The sequence below is a fragment of the Python bivittatus genome, unplaced genomic scaffold (genome assembly GCF_059951505.1).
Source record: "Python bivittatus isolate LINGU-HERP-01145 unplaced genomic scaffold, Pbiv_v1 ctg000700_np1212, whole genome shotgun sequence".
NCBI lineage: Eukaryota > Metazoa > Chordata > Lepidosauria > Squamata > Pythonidae > Python > Python bivittatus.
The window spans coordinates 22,594,263-22,608,280 of NW_028277098.1; the positions used below are offsets into that span (position 1 = coordinate 22,594,263).

The 14,018-nt window shown below is 38.9% G+C and overlaps 1 protein-coding gene across 3 annotated transcripts in view; it reads right to left on the minus strand.

The window, feature by feature from the left end:
* Positions 1-13,583, minus strand: part of ALG14 (ALG14 UDP-N-acetylglucosaminyltransferase subunit) — a 32,121-nt gene extending 18,538 nt beyond the window's left edge. Inside the window, exons 1-4 of one of the 3 annotated variants that reach the window (XM_088128415.1) lie at positions 13,406-13,583; positions 11,320-11,471; positions 4,442-4,564; positions 99-3,176 (exon numbers count right to left, since the gene is read on the minus strand). In XM_088128415.1, the coding sequence (XP_087984541.1) occupies positions 3,039-3,176; positions 4,442-4,564; positions 11,320-11,471; positions 13,406-13,544 (552 nt within the window). In that variant the 5' untranslated portion in view covers positions 13,545-13,583 and the 3' untranslated portion in view covers positions 99-3,038. Of the gene's footprint in view, positions 1-98; positions 3,177-4,441; positions 4,565-11,319; positions 11,472-13,405 lie in introns of those variants that run through there. The other 2 variants (XM_007426726.4, XM_088128416.1) reach the window with 2 other exon arrangements.
* Positions 13,584-14,018: the final 435 nt, after the last annotated feature.

Consider the following 14,018-nt stretch of genomic DNA (forward strand, 5'->3'; position numbering starts at 1 on the left):
AATGAAGAGAAAAGACCCTTTAGCTACAATAATAATAATAATAATAATAATAATAATAATAATAATAATAATAATAATAAGAAGAAGAAGAAGAAGAAGAAGAAGAAGAAGAAGAAGAAGAAGAAGAAGAAGAAGAAGAAGAAGTTGTCCAACCTTACTTCTGGTAAAATTCTGACGGATTTTTCTAGAGGTTTTTGATAATAATAAAAAAACCCTAGATCTATCTTGGTCCATCCATCCCAATTCTTGAGACAGTTGTAAATGATTGGTCTTTTGGTGATCAGACAGTAACAGAGAAATGTTTGTTTACTTCCTTCCTTTCCCTTCCTTTTTTCACTCCCTCCCCCCTTCTTTCTATTAAACTACAAATGGCTAAGAATGGAACAAGGGGGAGCATGGGCTAGTAAAACAGTCTGGTAGATTACTTTAGCAGCCTTGTTGGACTGGTTGCTTTGTTGACACAAGAAAGAACAAACAGCTACGTAAAGGCATGGACCACCATGTTGCAATACAGAGTAAGCAATCAAGGGTGACTTTTGGGCAGCCATTGGCTGGGCACGTACATTGTACCAATCCATAATGTGATAGCTTGGCTTTGGCTTAAAATGAGAAACGAACCTAAATGCAAAAATAATACATGGATAAATACTTATGCGCACCAATCTACTTAAGAGCATTACATTTTGCTAATCTATGTGGTTGGGATGTAAACTTGGCTGTGTAACAGCTGACTCTAGTAGCTGATTATCTTAGCCCACCAGCAAAGCTCAAAGTGGTAGGCTAAGTTTTCTGCCCCCAATTCGTACAAGGTGAAGGCAATGTAGAATTTAATCTATTATCTCATTCTAACATTCCTCAAGTTCCTAGGATTTCTCAGCTGTAGTTAAGAGCAGTTTGGGAGGGCACAAGAATTTGCATGATCAGTTGTTAATCTATACAAGTGACTCCTTAAAAGCATTCCAAAATCCTACATTGTTCTCTATTAACAATACAGTAGAAACCCAAACGGGAAAATAATCCTGCCTACACTGATTAATGCCTGAACTCTCCATACATTCCATCATGGCAACTATGTAATTTTGGGTTCATTTGTCGGTTTTCTTGGTACTTCCTATTTTAAACATTTAATTGTTGAATTCCCTGGCAGACATCCCTGTCAAATGTTGTCAACTCAGCACCAACTTTTTGTTCCTCTCCTCCAAAGGCTTGTAAACCCAAAGGACCTGGTGGTCTGCCAAGAATGTGGTGCTTAGTGGTTCTGTAAACACACTCTCACCCAAAGGCAGATTAATATATGAGGCTATTGAGGCTGCTTTCAAGATCAAAGCTAGTACTGTAGTCTGATTCTGATAAATGTTAAACTATATGATAATGAGATTAAAGAAAACATAGATTTAATGCAGCAAATGTTTGGGGAAAATATGATCAAATGTTACACAATTCTCTCATTCCATTATTATGAGATCTGTCTCCAGAGGGACTTCATTCAAAGGAAGTGGCTAATGTCTCTCATGAGGCAAATCAGTTGACCAGAAATGGATATAGGGGTTTCTCCTTTCAAATTAACTTTTTTTTTTTTTTAATCAAAGATCTTTAGCTGAAGGATATGGCTTTCTGGAACATGAGGCAAATACAGCATTGATTTCCTAATCTAGTGGCAAAAGGAACAGTTCTCACAGACAAAAGGGAAAGCAAGGAAAGAATTCTCTAAACTGGGGATGGGCAAGTCAAATTGGATGTGTCTTAGGCTACGTAAGGCCCTTTGACTTAATTTTAAATTTCCTTTGCAAGCAATCAGTTCAAATAATTGGAAAGAGAGACCTGTCCCTCTTCTAAAAAGTCAGAGGGAGGGAGGAAGGAATATGGTCCTTGTCAAGATTCTCACTAAATACATCAGGCAACTAGTTTTCAGAAAATGAGGGAGAATAGCTTCAGCTTCATTCAGAAATCAATCCTTGGCTAAATCACACATTAATCTGGGAAGTGTGAGTGAGGCAGATTTGTTTTGGATTCTGCTCAGTGTTTCTTTTCCCATCCTTAACAATGATCACCTAGACTATTTTCTATGGAGTGGTCAGTCTGCGTTCTCCTGATATGTCTCAACTGCAACTCTTAGCAGCCCCAGCCAACATGGCTAATTGGGAGGGATGTTAGAAACAACAGTGCAATATCATCTGGAGAACTATAGATTCCCCACTCCTGAAAGTTTGTAGTTGAGGAGAGATTTAAATTGGGGATTACAAACTGCAGTCCATACTGACTTCTAGCCATCACGCAGCCAGCTCACCAATCAGTGCAGTATTCAATTAAATCCAGGTCCCTGAGTGTGATTGCTTCACCTACTGGGGCTAAACACAGACCAAAAATAATTTGATAAACCCATGATTTACCACAATGTCAGATACATATTTATAGTGTGGCTATATACCTCTTAAAAATCATAAAAGAGGTTTCAGTGCAAAGTCCGTGTGACATTTGGTAACTGTTTTGGGGTTTTTTTGCACTGTTATTTCAAATGAAAAAAAAATGCATAAAAGTTAAATTATCACCAGTGAGCAAACTTTGTCACCATTCCTTGCATCTGTCACAACAGTATTCTCCTGTAAACAAAAAATTGTTTTAAGAAAGAATTATATTACCTCCCTTTGAATTTGTCCACATATCTTAGTAATGCCCTCTGTTTGATTTTCCAGACAATTTCTCCTATGATGGAAACTCAATAGAGTCAATACTAATTAAATGAAACCATCTCTGTAACAAGCCAATGCTATAATGTACTTCCCTCATAAAGGCTATCTTTTTAATCTGAATTACGGTATTTTACTTCCTCTTTAATGAACAGGGAAAAAATCAATATAGAGACAGGAAAGAAATAGAACAGAGGTGGTTTTGCAAAAACCACTCCTTTGCTTTGTAGTCACTGAGTTGAGAAAGCAGTTCTGAAGAGACACGGAGAGTGATGGGCCACGGCTCTGGCTGTTTCCACAAATCTCGCTGTATTTGCTTCAGTTTTTCCACATGTCACTGGATAGGCATATCTACAGGGAAGGGAAAAGGTATGGCACCTCCTGGAGGCAGGTGGTCCTGTGATAATTTACCATTTGGAGATATGTAAAACAGAATATACCAAAACCTGATTCTAGGGGTTCTTCTTCCACAGCTGATCTAGAGCCAAACTTGGGGGGGGGGAGGAAGGGCAGGATGAAAAAACAAAGTTCATAATTATTCAGGGATATCCTGCAGTGGCCACTTTTTTCAGAATGTGTCATCTGAGGCAATACTACCAGTTATTCCTATCAATTTAACCATCAGTCACTAAAACATAAGTTACAACTGAACATTTGTAAGATTGAAGAATTTAAAATAGATGGAGATAAAGATCTAGTTCCCATAACTACAGAATTTTGTTGTTTCTTTTTTATTTGTTAAATTTGGTTTTTTTAAAATTAATTTAATACTGTAATTTCAAAAAGAAAACACAGAACAACAGATAATGATCCTAACCAGGAGACTTGGATTTTACACTGTATTTGTAAATATGATATTCATAGATAATTATAACACTCGGTATGAAATAACAACCATCACTGTACCCATTTAGAGTTCCATGTGACTGCTGTTAATTTAATCTCATCTGCTAACATCTATTTCTTAAGATCTATGGTTAAACAAGAGCTGAAAAGCTGAGTTTTATAAGAGCTTTGCTGCAGATTTGGAGAATTCAGTGGCTATACAGGTCTTCATAACCCATAGATTGGTGTGAAGAGGACAGGCTGTAAGTTGGGCACACTGGCTCCCTTCTTCCCCTTTCAAGGTTTTCAGAAATGGAGATAGACAGTAAAACTTTACGACTGCGATTAATTCAGTTCATCATTGAACTCAAACCTTAAACTGCACTCAGTAGTAATAATGGTTAGTATAAAACTAGCCTCAAACACTGTATAATTAAGTCTGGCCATAGTTTGTCTGGTTTGGATAACATAACAAGTTGTGGTAAAATGTAAGTGGAAATGAAAACTGCTCTTGGCAGCCATGGCAAACAAAAAAGGAGGAGGAGGCAGCAACTGTGTATGAATCCAAGGTGTCCACAGGCTTAATACTTGTTATGGTAAATTATGGTTCACAGTGGAGTCCTTGGTGCTCTCTGAGCTTGGCTATTTGCTTGCAGATGTTTCATTACCCAACTAGGTAACATTATCAGCGTCTGCAAGCAAACAACCAAGCTCAGAGAGCACCAAGGACTCCACAGTTCATCCCTGAGCTACATATATTCTCTTCTATGGCTCACAATACCTGAAATACAGCAATCAAGGAGATCCTGCAAAAAATCAGCCCTAAACACATCCACCTAAGTACCGAAGACTTGCTATTTTCAAGTAGCTACATCTTCTGGAACTGGCTAGTTTCTTTACTGCTTCATTACACTAGTGGCTTTACGTACCAAATCTGGCTTGAGCCTGAAGGCCAAAGGAAGAGAATAGAATACGGAACGAACGGTTGTTAGCACTGAAGAGCTCCAGGACTGACGGACCTCCCGACTTCTGGGAATGCGATGGAGGGTAAACTGGGAAAGTAAGGGGAGAATTGACAGATTTGCAAATGAAAATCATTTGGGTATTAAACCTACTTCCTGTAAACCTTTCAGCTACATAAACAGTGCTAGATAAAGAAGAAATTCCAATTTGAATGGGCTCCTACTTATTTTTGCTGCATTCCAGCATCCAATTATCATGAGCCACAGGAGATAACCCAAAGGAGAAAGAATCCAACTTCACATTTAAGGTACCCCCCCGCCCCAAAATTGGAAGGAATCTCAGCCAATTTAAGAAATCTTTCCAGTTCAAAGGTAAATTATTTGAAAAAGAAACAAGGCTTCCTTTCCGGTAAATAAAATATGAATACATGCTGAGTTTCTTGTATAAGACATTTCTTTCTTCAAAGCAGCATCCAGCAAAAACCTTTTGGTAAAACCCTGGAAAAATATAGAGCGAGGCAGCATAGAGCAAACTTGTATTTAACTGCTCACTTGCAGCTACCAGCAATGTCTCTGCAGGGAGTAACTGGGCCGGCATCTCTTGCCATTTGCTTAATTTCCACAGGTCCAAAAAAGTTTATCCAGCACCAAAGTCCCTTCCAACTCTATGATTCTATTTCTCCGCAACATATTACAGTAACCCCAACAGCTTCCTTGGTGGTAAGCTATTTTTGTTTTTTTGCTAGCCTACTTCATTTTCTATATGGCCATGGGGGCTGTGGCCTTTCCTGTAGCTAACATGGGAATGTATGATATTACTAGCCTCCCCAGGTTACTAAAAACAAATAACTTTTGAGTGCTTTTAACGAGGTTGGCATAGATGTATCACACAGCACTAGATTAACTGATTTAGCTTAGTGCTCCATCTGGTGGACAATAAGATGCAACTGTTAGCAAGACTTCAGACATTTCCCCCTCTAATCCCCAAATCATCCAAAGGCCCACACTTAAAATCAAAGTATCAGGCATCTCTGAGCAGACACTGAGCTTAGGAATTTGTTTTCAGAACTGACCTGAATTCAGAGTCTTTCAGAAAAAAGTCCATACAGGGTTACCTTGAAATTTCTAATCTCTCTCCCCCCCTCCCCGCCCATACACACTTACATCCATGTATGTTTGTGCATCTAACCATCTAAATCTATGAGCATTTATTGTAAAACAGTTTGGGAGTTTAAGATACTTGTTGACCTATTACAAATAGCTGTCTGTAGGTTCTGATCTACCTTTAGCCCACTCCTGGGTTAAAGGTATGAAACTAAACCTTCTGAGTTCATATTAACTGTCCTGCTCTAGCCTCCTCTTGGAAGAACCTGCCAAACTTTGAACATTACTTGGTATTACTTTTTAGTAGACAATCTTAGATTTGTTTCAGGCAGATTCTCCAAGTACAAAACAAAGCCACATCAAAGCAGGCTTTGTATATTTGCAATCATACCTAAAACAAGTCAAACATATAATAACTGGGTCAGATCAACCCCCAAAACCATCCATTATTGCCCTTGATCTAGCCTAGGGAAGCTCCAACGGGAACAGAATAACCACCACAAGGTTGCTAGTCCCATGAGACAGGTCCCTGGTCTTTTGTCTGGATCATTTCCAGCTGATTAGAGGGAATATGGACTGGTGCCAAGTACTTTAAGTTGTCCTTCCTGCAGAAGGTACTTAGGGACCATCAAAATTCAGGACTTGCTCTGGAGACAGCAGCAACATTTAGCCTTGCATAAAATGTCTCTTTTTTGGACTGTTATTTGAGTTATGTGTTTGTTCTTTCCACAGATAATATCAGGGGAATGTTGAACTTATACAATTATATTTCGACTGTTTTTAATTAAATTGCTTTCAACATTGTTTCCCATGGAAAAGAGGCTGCATTAGCTTTTGTGGTAGGTCAAAGGGCTACACTCAAAAATGGATGTGTTTAGGCCAAAAAGAACCAAATTTCTTTAAAGCAAAAAATTAAATAGTCCCCATTCCTAGCATGGAGACACCTCTCTGTTCATATTATGAAATAGTTTTCATGTGTTTCTATTCCACTTCTGTTCAGGTTTAAAAATAATTTTAAAATAATAATACTTTCCCCCAACTTACTGCAGATGGCAGCATGCATCCACTTTAGTTGACTGAAAACACTAAACAGGATTCGATTTAGTTGCTACTTGGACTGGAGATTACCAGCATTGAAGGCTAGTCTGGGAAGCTGAAAAAAACATTTCAGGAGAATGCAGTGGCAAGCTATTTCCTTACTGCTGCCAAGAAAACCACATGCACATGGAGTTACAAGTAGTCAAGCCTGAATCAAGAATTGTTCACCTTCATTTCTATTTCCTGCCTCCCCCCCCACACATACACAGCTTCCATTCTATTCAGATTTAAAAACAGGATGTATATACATCTTTTTTTGCAGCAATAGCCTGTATCATGATCAGTAGAGGGCACTATGGCACTGAGACTCAAACTCAGGGAGAGGCCCTGAAATTTTGTGTGCTGAGAAAATAAAAGGGGAAAAACCTCCCACCAAAAACAAGGAAACAATATACTTCCAGGAGCAAAAGGGAGATTTAAAAAGCAGGATCAAAAGGAAGGCAAATAGCAAGAAGGGGTGAAGGAACAGCCAGTGCAAGCAGGATAAGAAAGAGACAGAGAAAACAAAGCAATGAAAAACAAAATGAAGAGGGATGGAGTGTAGCAATGTAAGAAATCAGAGAAATTAGGACATACAGTATTATCAGGCAGATATTCAGGGGCCACACCAGATCCCTTAGTATCCTGCACTCTGTGAGCCATTGGTTTTAACCCATTCTCCAGGATACCACCTAATCTTTCTTTAAAGTCATCAAGCAATCCAAGATGTCTTAGTGGTTGGCTCTTAGTCATATGCAAAGTCTTTTTTCCTTGTGCTTATTTTAAAAATGTCCAATCTCTGGAATATTGTTCTAGAGAAAATGAGTAATGCTGAGGAGGGGGAAAAATGCTATAAAAACTTAATCTCTAAATGTTGTCTCTTCCCAGTCCAGCATCCCTTTTGTATATATGGATCCAAAGCAAAGATTAGAAGTAAGATACCAAATTTGGTGGAATACCTTTCATACAGTAGAATGGTGATCTGCTGTCCTGAACACCAAATATTAGATCTGTACTTGATTTTATTGGCCAAATGATTAAAAGGCAATTTCATTAATTCAATTTGTGCTCTCACTCAATCTAGCAGCAGATTAAATAAAGTTAATGACTGGTAATGCAAGTACTTATAAACACCATATGTGGAAAATCCCATTTTAGAAGACACATTTCATCTCTTTTCACACAAAAGACTAAATTGGGTTTCCATGAATTAGATTGCTATCAATAGCTACTAATCTTGAGTAATGTTTGCGGTTTCTAGAATCACAAGCAGCATGTTTTTAAGTATCAGCTGCTGTAGAGCAACTATGGAAGTGCCTAGTGCCCACCTGTCCAGGTTTATGGCTTCCAGAATGGACCTGGTTGGCTACTGTCAGACACAGAATGCTAGATTACATGGCCTCTTGCCTCATTTTATATAGCCATATCTAAATATTCTGAAACCTACATTTTCATCTATTTAATGTAATTCAGACACTGTTCTTTTTTCTATTTTAGGGATCAGGTGGGAGGACAGGGCGAGAATAAACCTCCTGCTTCAGTGCAGAAAAATACGTGTCTCCAAACCGGGGGGGGGGGGGACCCAGTACCTCAAAGGGTACAAAATCTCCATCTCAGATATCTGAGAAAGTACTGTAATGGAGATCAATTATTTAAGTTCTCACCAGGATCACAATCCTTGGAATTTGACAGTAACTAGATCAGACAAGGAACTGGGGTGGCAGTAGGGAAGCAGTCTCATACAATACAAAATCCTACAAAAGACACATGGCAGAGATAATGCCTGCTCCACAGAAAACAAAAACAAACCCAAAAGTGTTTCACAACAGTAAAAATGGAAATTTCAGAAGTCAACCCAATAGAAACATAGCTTTCATATTCTTGACTTTTTGTTACAAAGAAGTTGTTAGATAGTTAAAAGAAAACAGATGTATGTTAATACACATTTAATAAGGTATCAGATAAACTCAGCTCTTCTTTCTGATATTTTTCTATAATTCTGCACTGGAAGAGATGAAAGAAAATGCCTTTTTGTGGATCTTCAATCCACCCATCTCCAAGCCTCCCAGTTTATCTTCACTGTAGAAACAGAATTTGGAATCAGCTCTATCCCATATTAATTCAAGTAAAAAAGAACTGCTGGCAAAGGTGTAAGGAGAAAAAGGTTGGATGTATGCTGAATCAGGTACAAAACTAGAAATGTGTGTGTAACTTCCAGTTCCAATGGCCTGCTAGATAAATACACACAAGAGTTCCTCAACCTATCACTTTTCAGATATGTTGGATCAGTTTCTGTAGTCTTCAGCCAGAAGGGCCAAAGGCCATGCTGCCCAGAGGATTACAGCAGCTGGAGTCCAACTCATCTGGAACTCATCAGGTTACAGCAGTTTATGCTAAACATCTGCTAATGGTCATGTTGGTGGATTATGGAAGTCTAACACTTCTAGGAAGCATCAGTCTACAGAAAGTGATTTTAGAATGTGGCTACCAAAGCATGACACCAACGTAGTTTGCCATGACACCAACGTAGTCTTCTGTTCCTGCTGCGGGCAAATTCTATGTACCCCCAGGGCAAGTAATCCAAACAAGTAAAACATTGAAGTTGGAATGGCTAGAAAAGCCTAATTTGGGGGAGGGAACGCTAGGCTCTCATCTCTATGTAAAGCAGCCACAAGAGAGGGCTCACTTTATGTTAGCCCATGTTTTTGGTATACAGCTATGGCTGAACAGGATAGTTGAACTCCAAACAAACCTGGGGTTGGTTTGAATTGGAAACTGATCTCTCCTGCTCTGGTGCTCTGTTTTTGTGTTTGCACATTATGCTGATTTTATTTTGTTAATCATGATGTGTGAACAGGGCCAGAGTGTAATCCTACATAGTCTATTTGGACTCACTGAGTTCAAAGGGACATATCTCCAAGTAAGTGTGTATAGGATTGCAACCTTGTGGTTTGAATACTTCCATTAATTCACTTCACTTCCCCATGAATAATGAAATACCACTGGGAAGCAAATTGCAACATATAAAAGGCTATGGCTACAGTCCCCTCCTCCCCCCCAAAAAACCCCAGAGCAATTTAAGCCCATGCATGCTTACATTTGTGTTTCACTGTGCTCTAGAAATTTTAAGAAAGATTTATCTGAATACATTTAATGGATTATCTTGAGAATCTTAAATACACAGTGACAAATGTATAATGAGTAATTAATGGAAATTATTCATGAGTCAGTTCAACAATGCAAGACATCACAAACCCCCAATGCTCAACCAGTATCTTCTAATGCTGAGGCTATGCCATTTTTAAAATTTTCTTTACTGCTAGAAGAAAGGTGAGCAGATCTCAGGCTTGTGGAACCTTTTTAATTTTTTTTTTTAATGAGAACCCAAGATTCACCAAGCAGTTTGGTACAAAAGATATATACTTGAACTATGGAATATTAAGTCCAGGGAATTATTCTGAATAGCTGGACTGATAGAACTCAGGGTCTCTCATAACAAAAAACAACTATTATTTACCCTTTGTTCTCTTCATTTCAGTAATATAATTAATATGGAAGTTTGTTACTTATTTTGTAATTACTATACTTGATAGCTGACAGTTAAACATCTATTAGCCCTATGAGGTAGTCCAGATAAGAAGCACAACCAGGAGCATCAGCACTATCTTTATTGTAAGGTTACTTTAAACAGAATCTTGCAAGACTGAAAGTATTTCTCCCCTCCTCTCTTTCTAGTCTCTGGAAAATTAGGGAGGATCCCTTCTGAAACACTTCCCATGCTTTTCTCCCACCTGCAGACTGAGCTGCCTCTTATCAGACCATTGCCTAGCCTGTGAATCTTCCTCCTGTCTCCCAAGATCATTCCCACATACCATCACATCATCTCCCTGAAGAGTTAGCAGAAGATCTACATCTACCCTTGGCCCATGCTCAGTGCTAGAAATGGTCTAGCTCAGAACAGAAGTAGGGACAACAAGCCACACTGGTTTCAAGCAGGCATGTTACGGGGCTACATACCACTAGCCAAGTTCAAGTATGTAACCTCTAACATGTTTGTTTGAAGTTTCACTCATAGCTTATTCTAAAATGTTCCCACCTTCTACGCTGCAGGAAGTATTTAAAATACCCTGCATTTGTAATGATTGTTGCTGTTTGGAAGCTTCATTGCACAGTGAGAGGTGGAAGTATAACAGGGATCCCTGCTTGAGAAAAGGAGTAGCCTCAACCAGCAGCAATCTTTTCAGGAAAATGCTCCATACTCATGAACCAGAAAAGAAACTGGTAATTAAATAGGTAACCTCACTCCATTTGGCCTAGAGATCAGACATATCACATATTGATGCATGCAAATGGTATGGATTATTGCTACAAGACAGAGCCAAAAGTTCTAGAAAGACAGCTATACAGTGTTATTTTATGTTTGGAGGGCACAGATGTTTCAAGGTTGCTCTCAAAGCCAGCTCCCTTCCTCTGGAGTTAGGCGTTTAGGTAAGCCTTCTCTGGCCTGTGTGGAAAGGCAACGCAGGTTAATGAGAAAAGTGAAAAATTTAGATATGAGAATTCATATCTAAGTTCAGTTTTGGGAAAACTTACAATATTTTAACAGGAAATGTGACATTACTATTTATTAAAATATGAACAATTAGGTAGATATAAAAACTCACCAAGGAATCAGAGTATTTTCCAGCTCTTTTTTGTTCAAAACAGCGGATTTTTTCTTCACTCATCTTATCTGAGTCAGCCAAAACATAATGCCTGGGAGAGTATTTTTGGGAAAGGCTGTTAAGCAGCCTTAAGATTTCTGTAGTGTGCCCTCCTGAAAAATATAGTATCAGAGTTAGTTTATGTAAGTTACATTGACTTTAGAATGATAACTGAGTTATTCACCAATTCTCCATTTTTCTTGGAAGCTATTTATTATTAGGACTGTTTTTATACTGTATTTTAATTGATTTTATCCTTGCTGTATTTTATCCTTGCCCAGAGTCGCTTCAATGAGAAGGGCGGTGACAAATTTGATATAGAAATATAAATAAATAAAATAAATAAAAAATGTTTTTCATTCTGCTGATTAACCTCCAAACAGGCTCGCCCCTTTGTTGGCTGGATTTTACATATCATATTTATTCATGATTAACTTAAGTACAATTTGTTGTTTTGCCTGACCGCTGAATTGTAAACTAACCACAAGATGGATTTGTACAGTAAGCTAAACTATGTGGTGGGTTAGTTTGTGGTTTACTATGTTGTCTGAAACAGCAAGACCAGGCAAGTAATAGTTGCTACTGTGTCCAGTTACTCATCTGTCCTTTTCCACTCCGATTCTCTCTCACTATTTGCTAACACTTTCTCTTTGGTTAATGGAACAGAATGACTGGGCCAAGAGTGACTGGGCCAAAGAGAATGGAGAGGATGACCCACCTCACCTGGTTTGTTTCACTATGTGGTAGGAAGAAAAGGAGCAAATGGGGGAGGGGAGGGAGGGAAAAGAAAGCAAGAGGTGGCAAAGCAGATTCCCCTTTGCTTGTCATCAACTGCTCTTACTAGATGGTGTGGAACACTAGCCAATGCAGAGAGACAGTGCAAGTGAATGGCCATGTAATGCTAAGCTATGGTTTGTTTTAACCAGTTTACTGAGTAAACTATGTTACTAGTGGTGACATCAAACTAAGCCATAACCTGTGGTTTACAAAATGCAAAGTCTGGGTTTACACATCATGCTGAATCAAAATCAGACAAACCACATTATGTGTTAGTATGATGTGTGAACTTTACCAGCAAGTAACAAAGCAAGAGCTGCTTTTTTTTTCTCCCGAGCAAGAAAAGAGGACCAAATACCAGCCAGCACACTGCTTTCAGGCAGAAATTTCTTCCTGTCTCAGTGGAAGAGAGCAGAGGTAGGCTCTTTTCTTCCTTACAAACTTACCTACTGCCCAACCTCAAGAGAAAGGCAGTGGTAGAGGGCAGTTTTTAGAGGCTTTGTTGTTTTATAACTTTGCTGCAGGGCAAAGGAAATTTACTGGCATTTACTCTGCTTTCCTTTACAATATGAAAATGTTAAGCATCCTTTTTCAAACACATATTTAATGTAACTTGTAGGTAAGCAGGTAGAGATGCCCCTACTCAGGTGCCATTGCAACATTTCCACCTTAGTACACCTGTAGGGTATCAGACCAGACCAAGGAACCAGAGCGGTGTAGTAGCCATAATATTGGACTAAAACTGGGGACAGCCAAGTTCAAGTTCCTCTGGATCACAAAGCTCACAGAGTCACTCTGAGCTAGTTGCCTCCTTTGAGGTCCAATAGCTTTGATCTCCTAGAGGAGAAGCAGAACACAGCTGAGATAAATAAGATCTCCCTGGCTCAGGGTCCTTTTCCAATTCCTTCTTTACCCGCTCTACAATTTCACTTTGTGGGTTGAGCTGCAATCTCACGCTATTAACAGTTATTCTCAAGGAAGAATTAAGCTTTACGACTGGAATTAAAATTACGAATGGAACCGTAATATTCTGCCTATAAAATATTCGACGGAAGACCCCTGATTCCTCTCTAGACAAATATCACCCAATTACAAACAAAACTTCGCAAATCTCTACAAAGAAACTACAACTTCCAGCATGCCTAGCAAGAACAGCCATCGGCACCAAGAACGCCTTGTTTCTGTAGTGGCTGCTTTGCTTTCTGGGTAATGTAGTCCGGATGGCCACAGCTATGCGTAGTAGTTCACCGTTTCTAGTTTTTTGTCTTACCAGAACCGGCTACCACCAGAAGTTTGATAGCAGCATTATGAGAGACAAAGCGTCGCTTCACAAACCGCAGGATGAGAAGCAGCAGCAAAGGGAAAAAGGAGACAGTGACGCCCAGCGTTGTCCAGAACAACGACTCCATATCCAGGCCATCATTCACTAAAACTCTACAGTGCTGCAATGGGTGGGAGGGGGGATTACGGGAGCCGAAATAGTTCAAAATACTGCAGAATCGTTCTGCTGTTTGTTTTTCTTATCCCATCAAAGTGCTTTCTTCACCGCTCCCTGTTTTTCGCAAGCGTTGATCATATATAGCTACAATACTTGTTTCAGAAAAGAAAATATTCTCGAAATTAATAAGACAGCAGACAGTCCCACCTTCCTAGTGTTTTTTTTGGTACTTCTTTGCTCCACAATATTGACATATGTTAAACATTAATATGTATTATTGCATCCTAAATAAGTAAGGTATAGTTTACAGGGTATATGAAATGGACTGTGGAGAAGTAGACTTTTCTTTTTTAAAAATATAATTTTTTAAATTAAGAATGTTAATTACAATAGTTAAAAACTATCACAGACTAAACCTGGAGACAGAAGAGAATGGAAAGAAAGC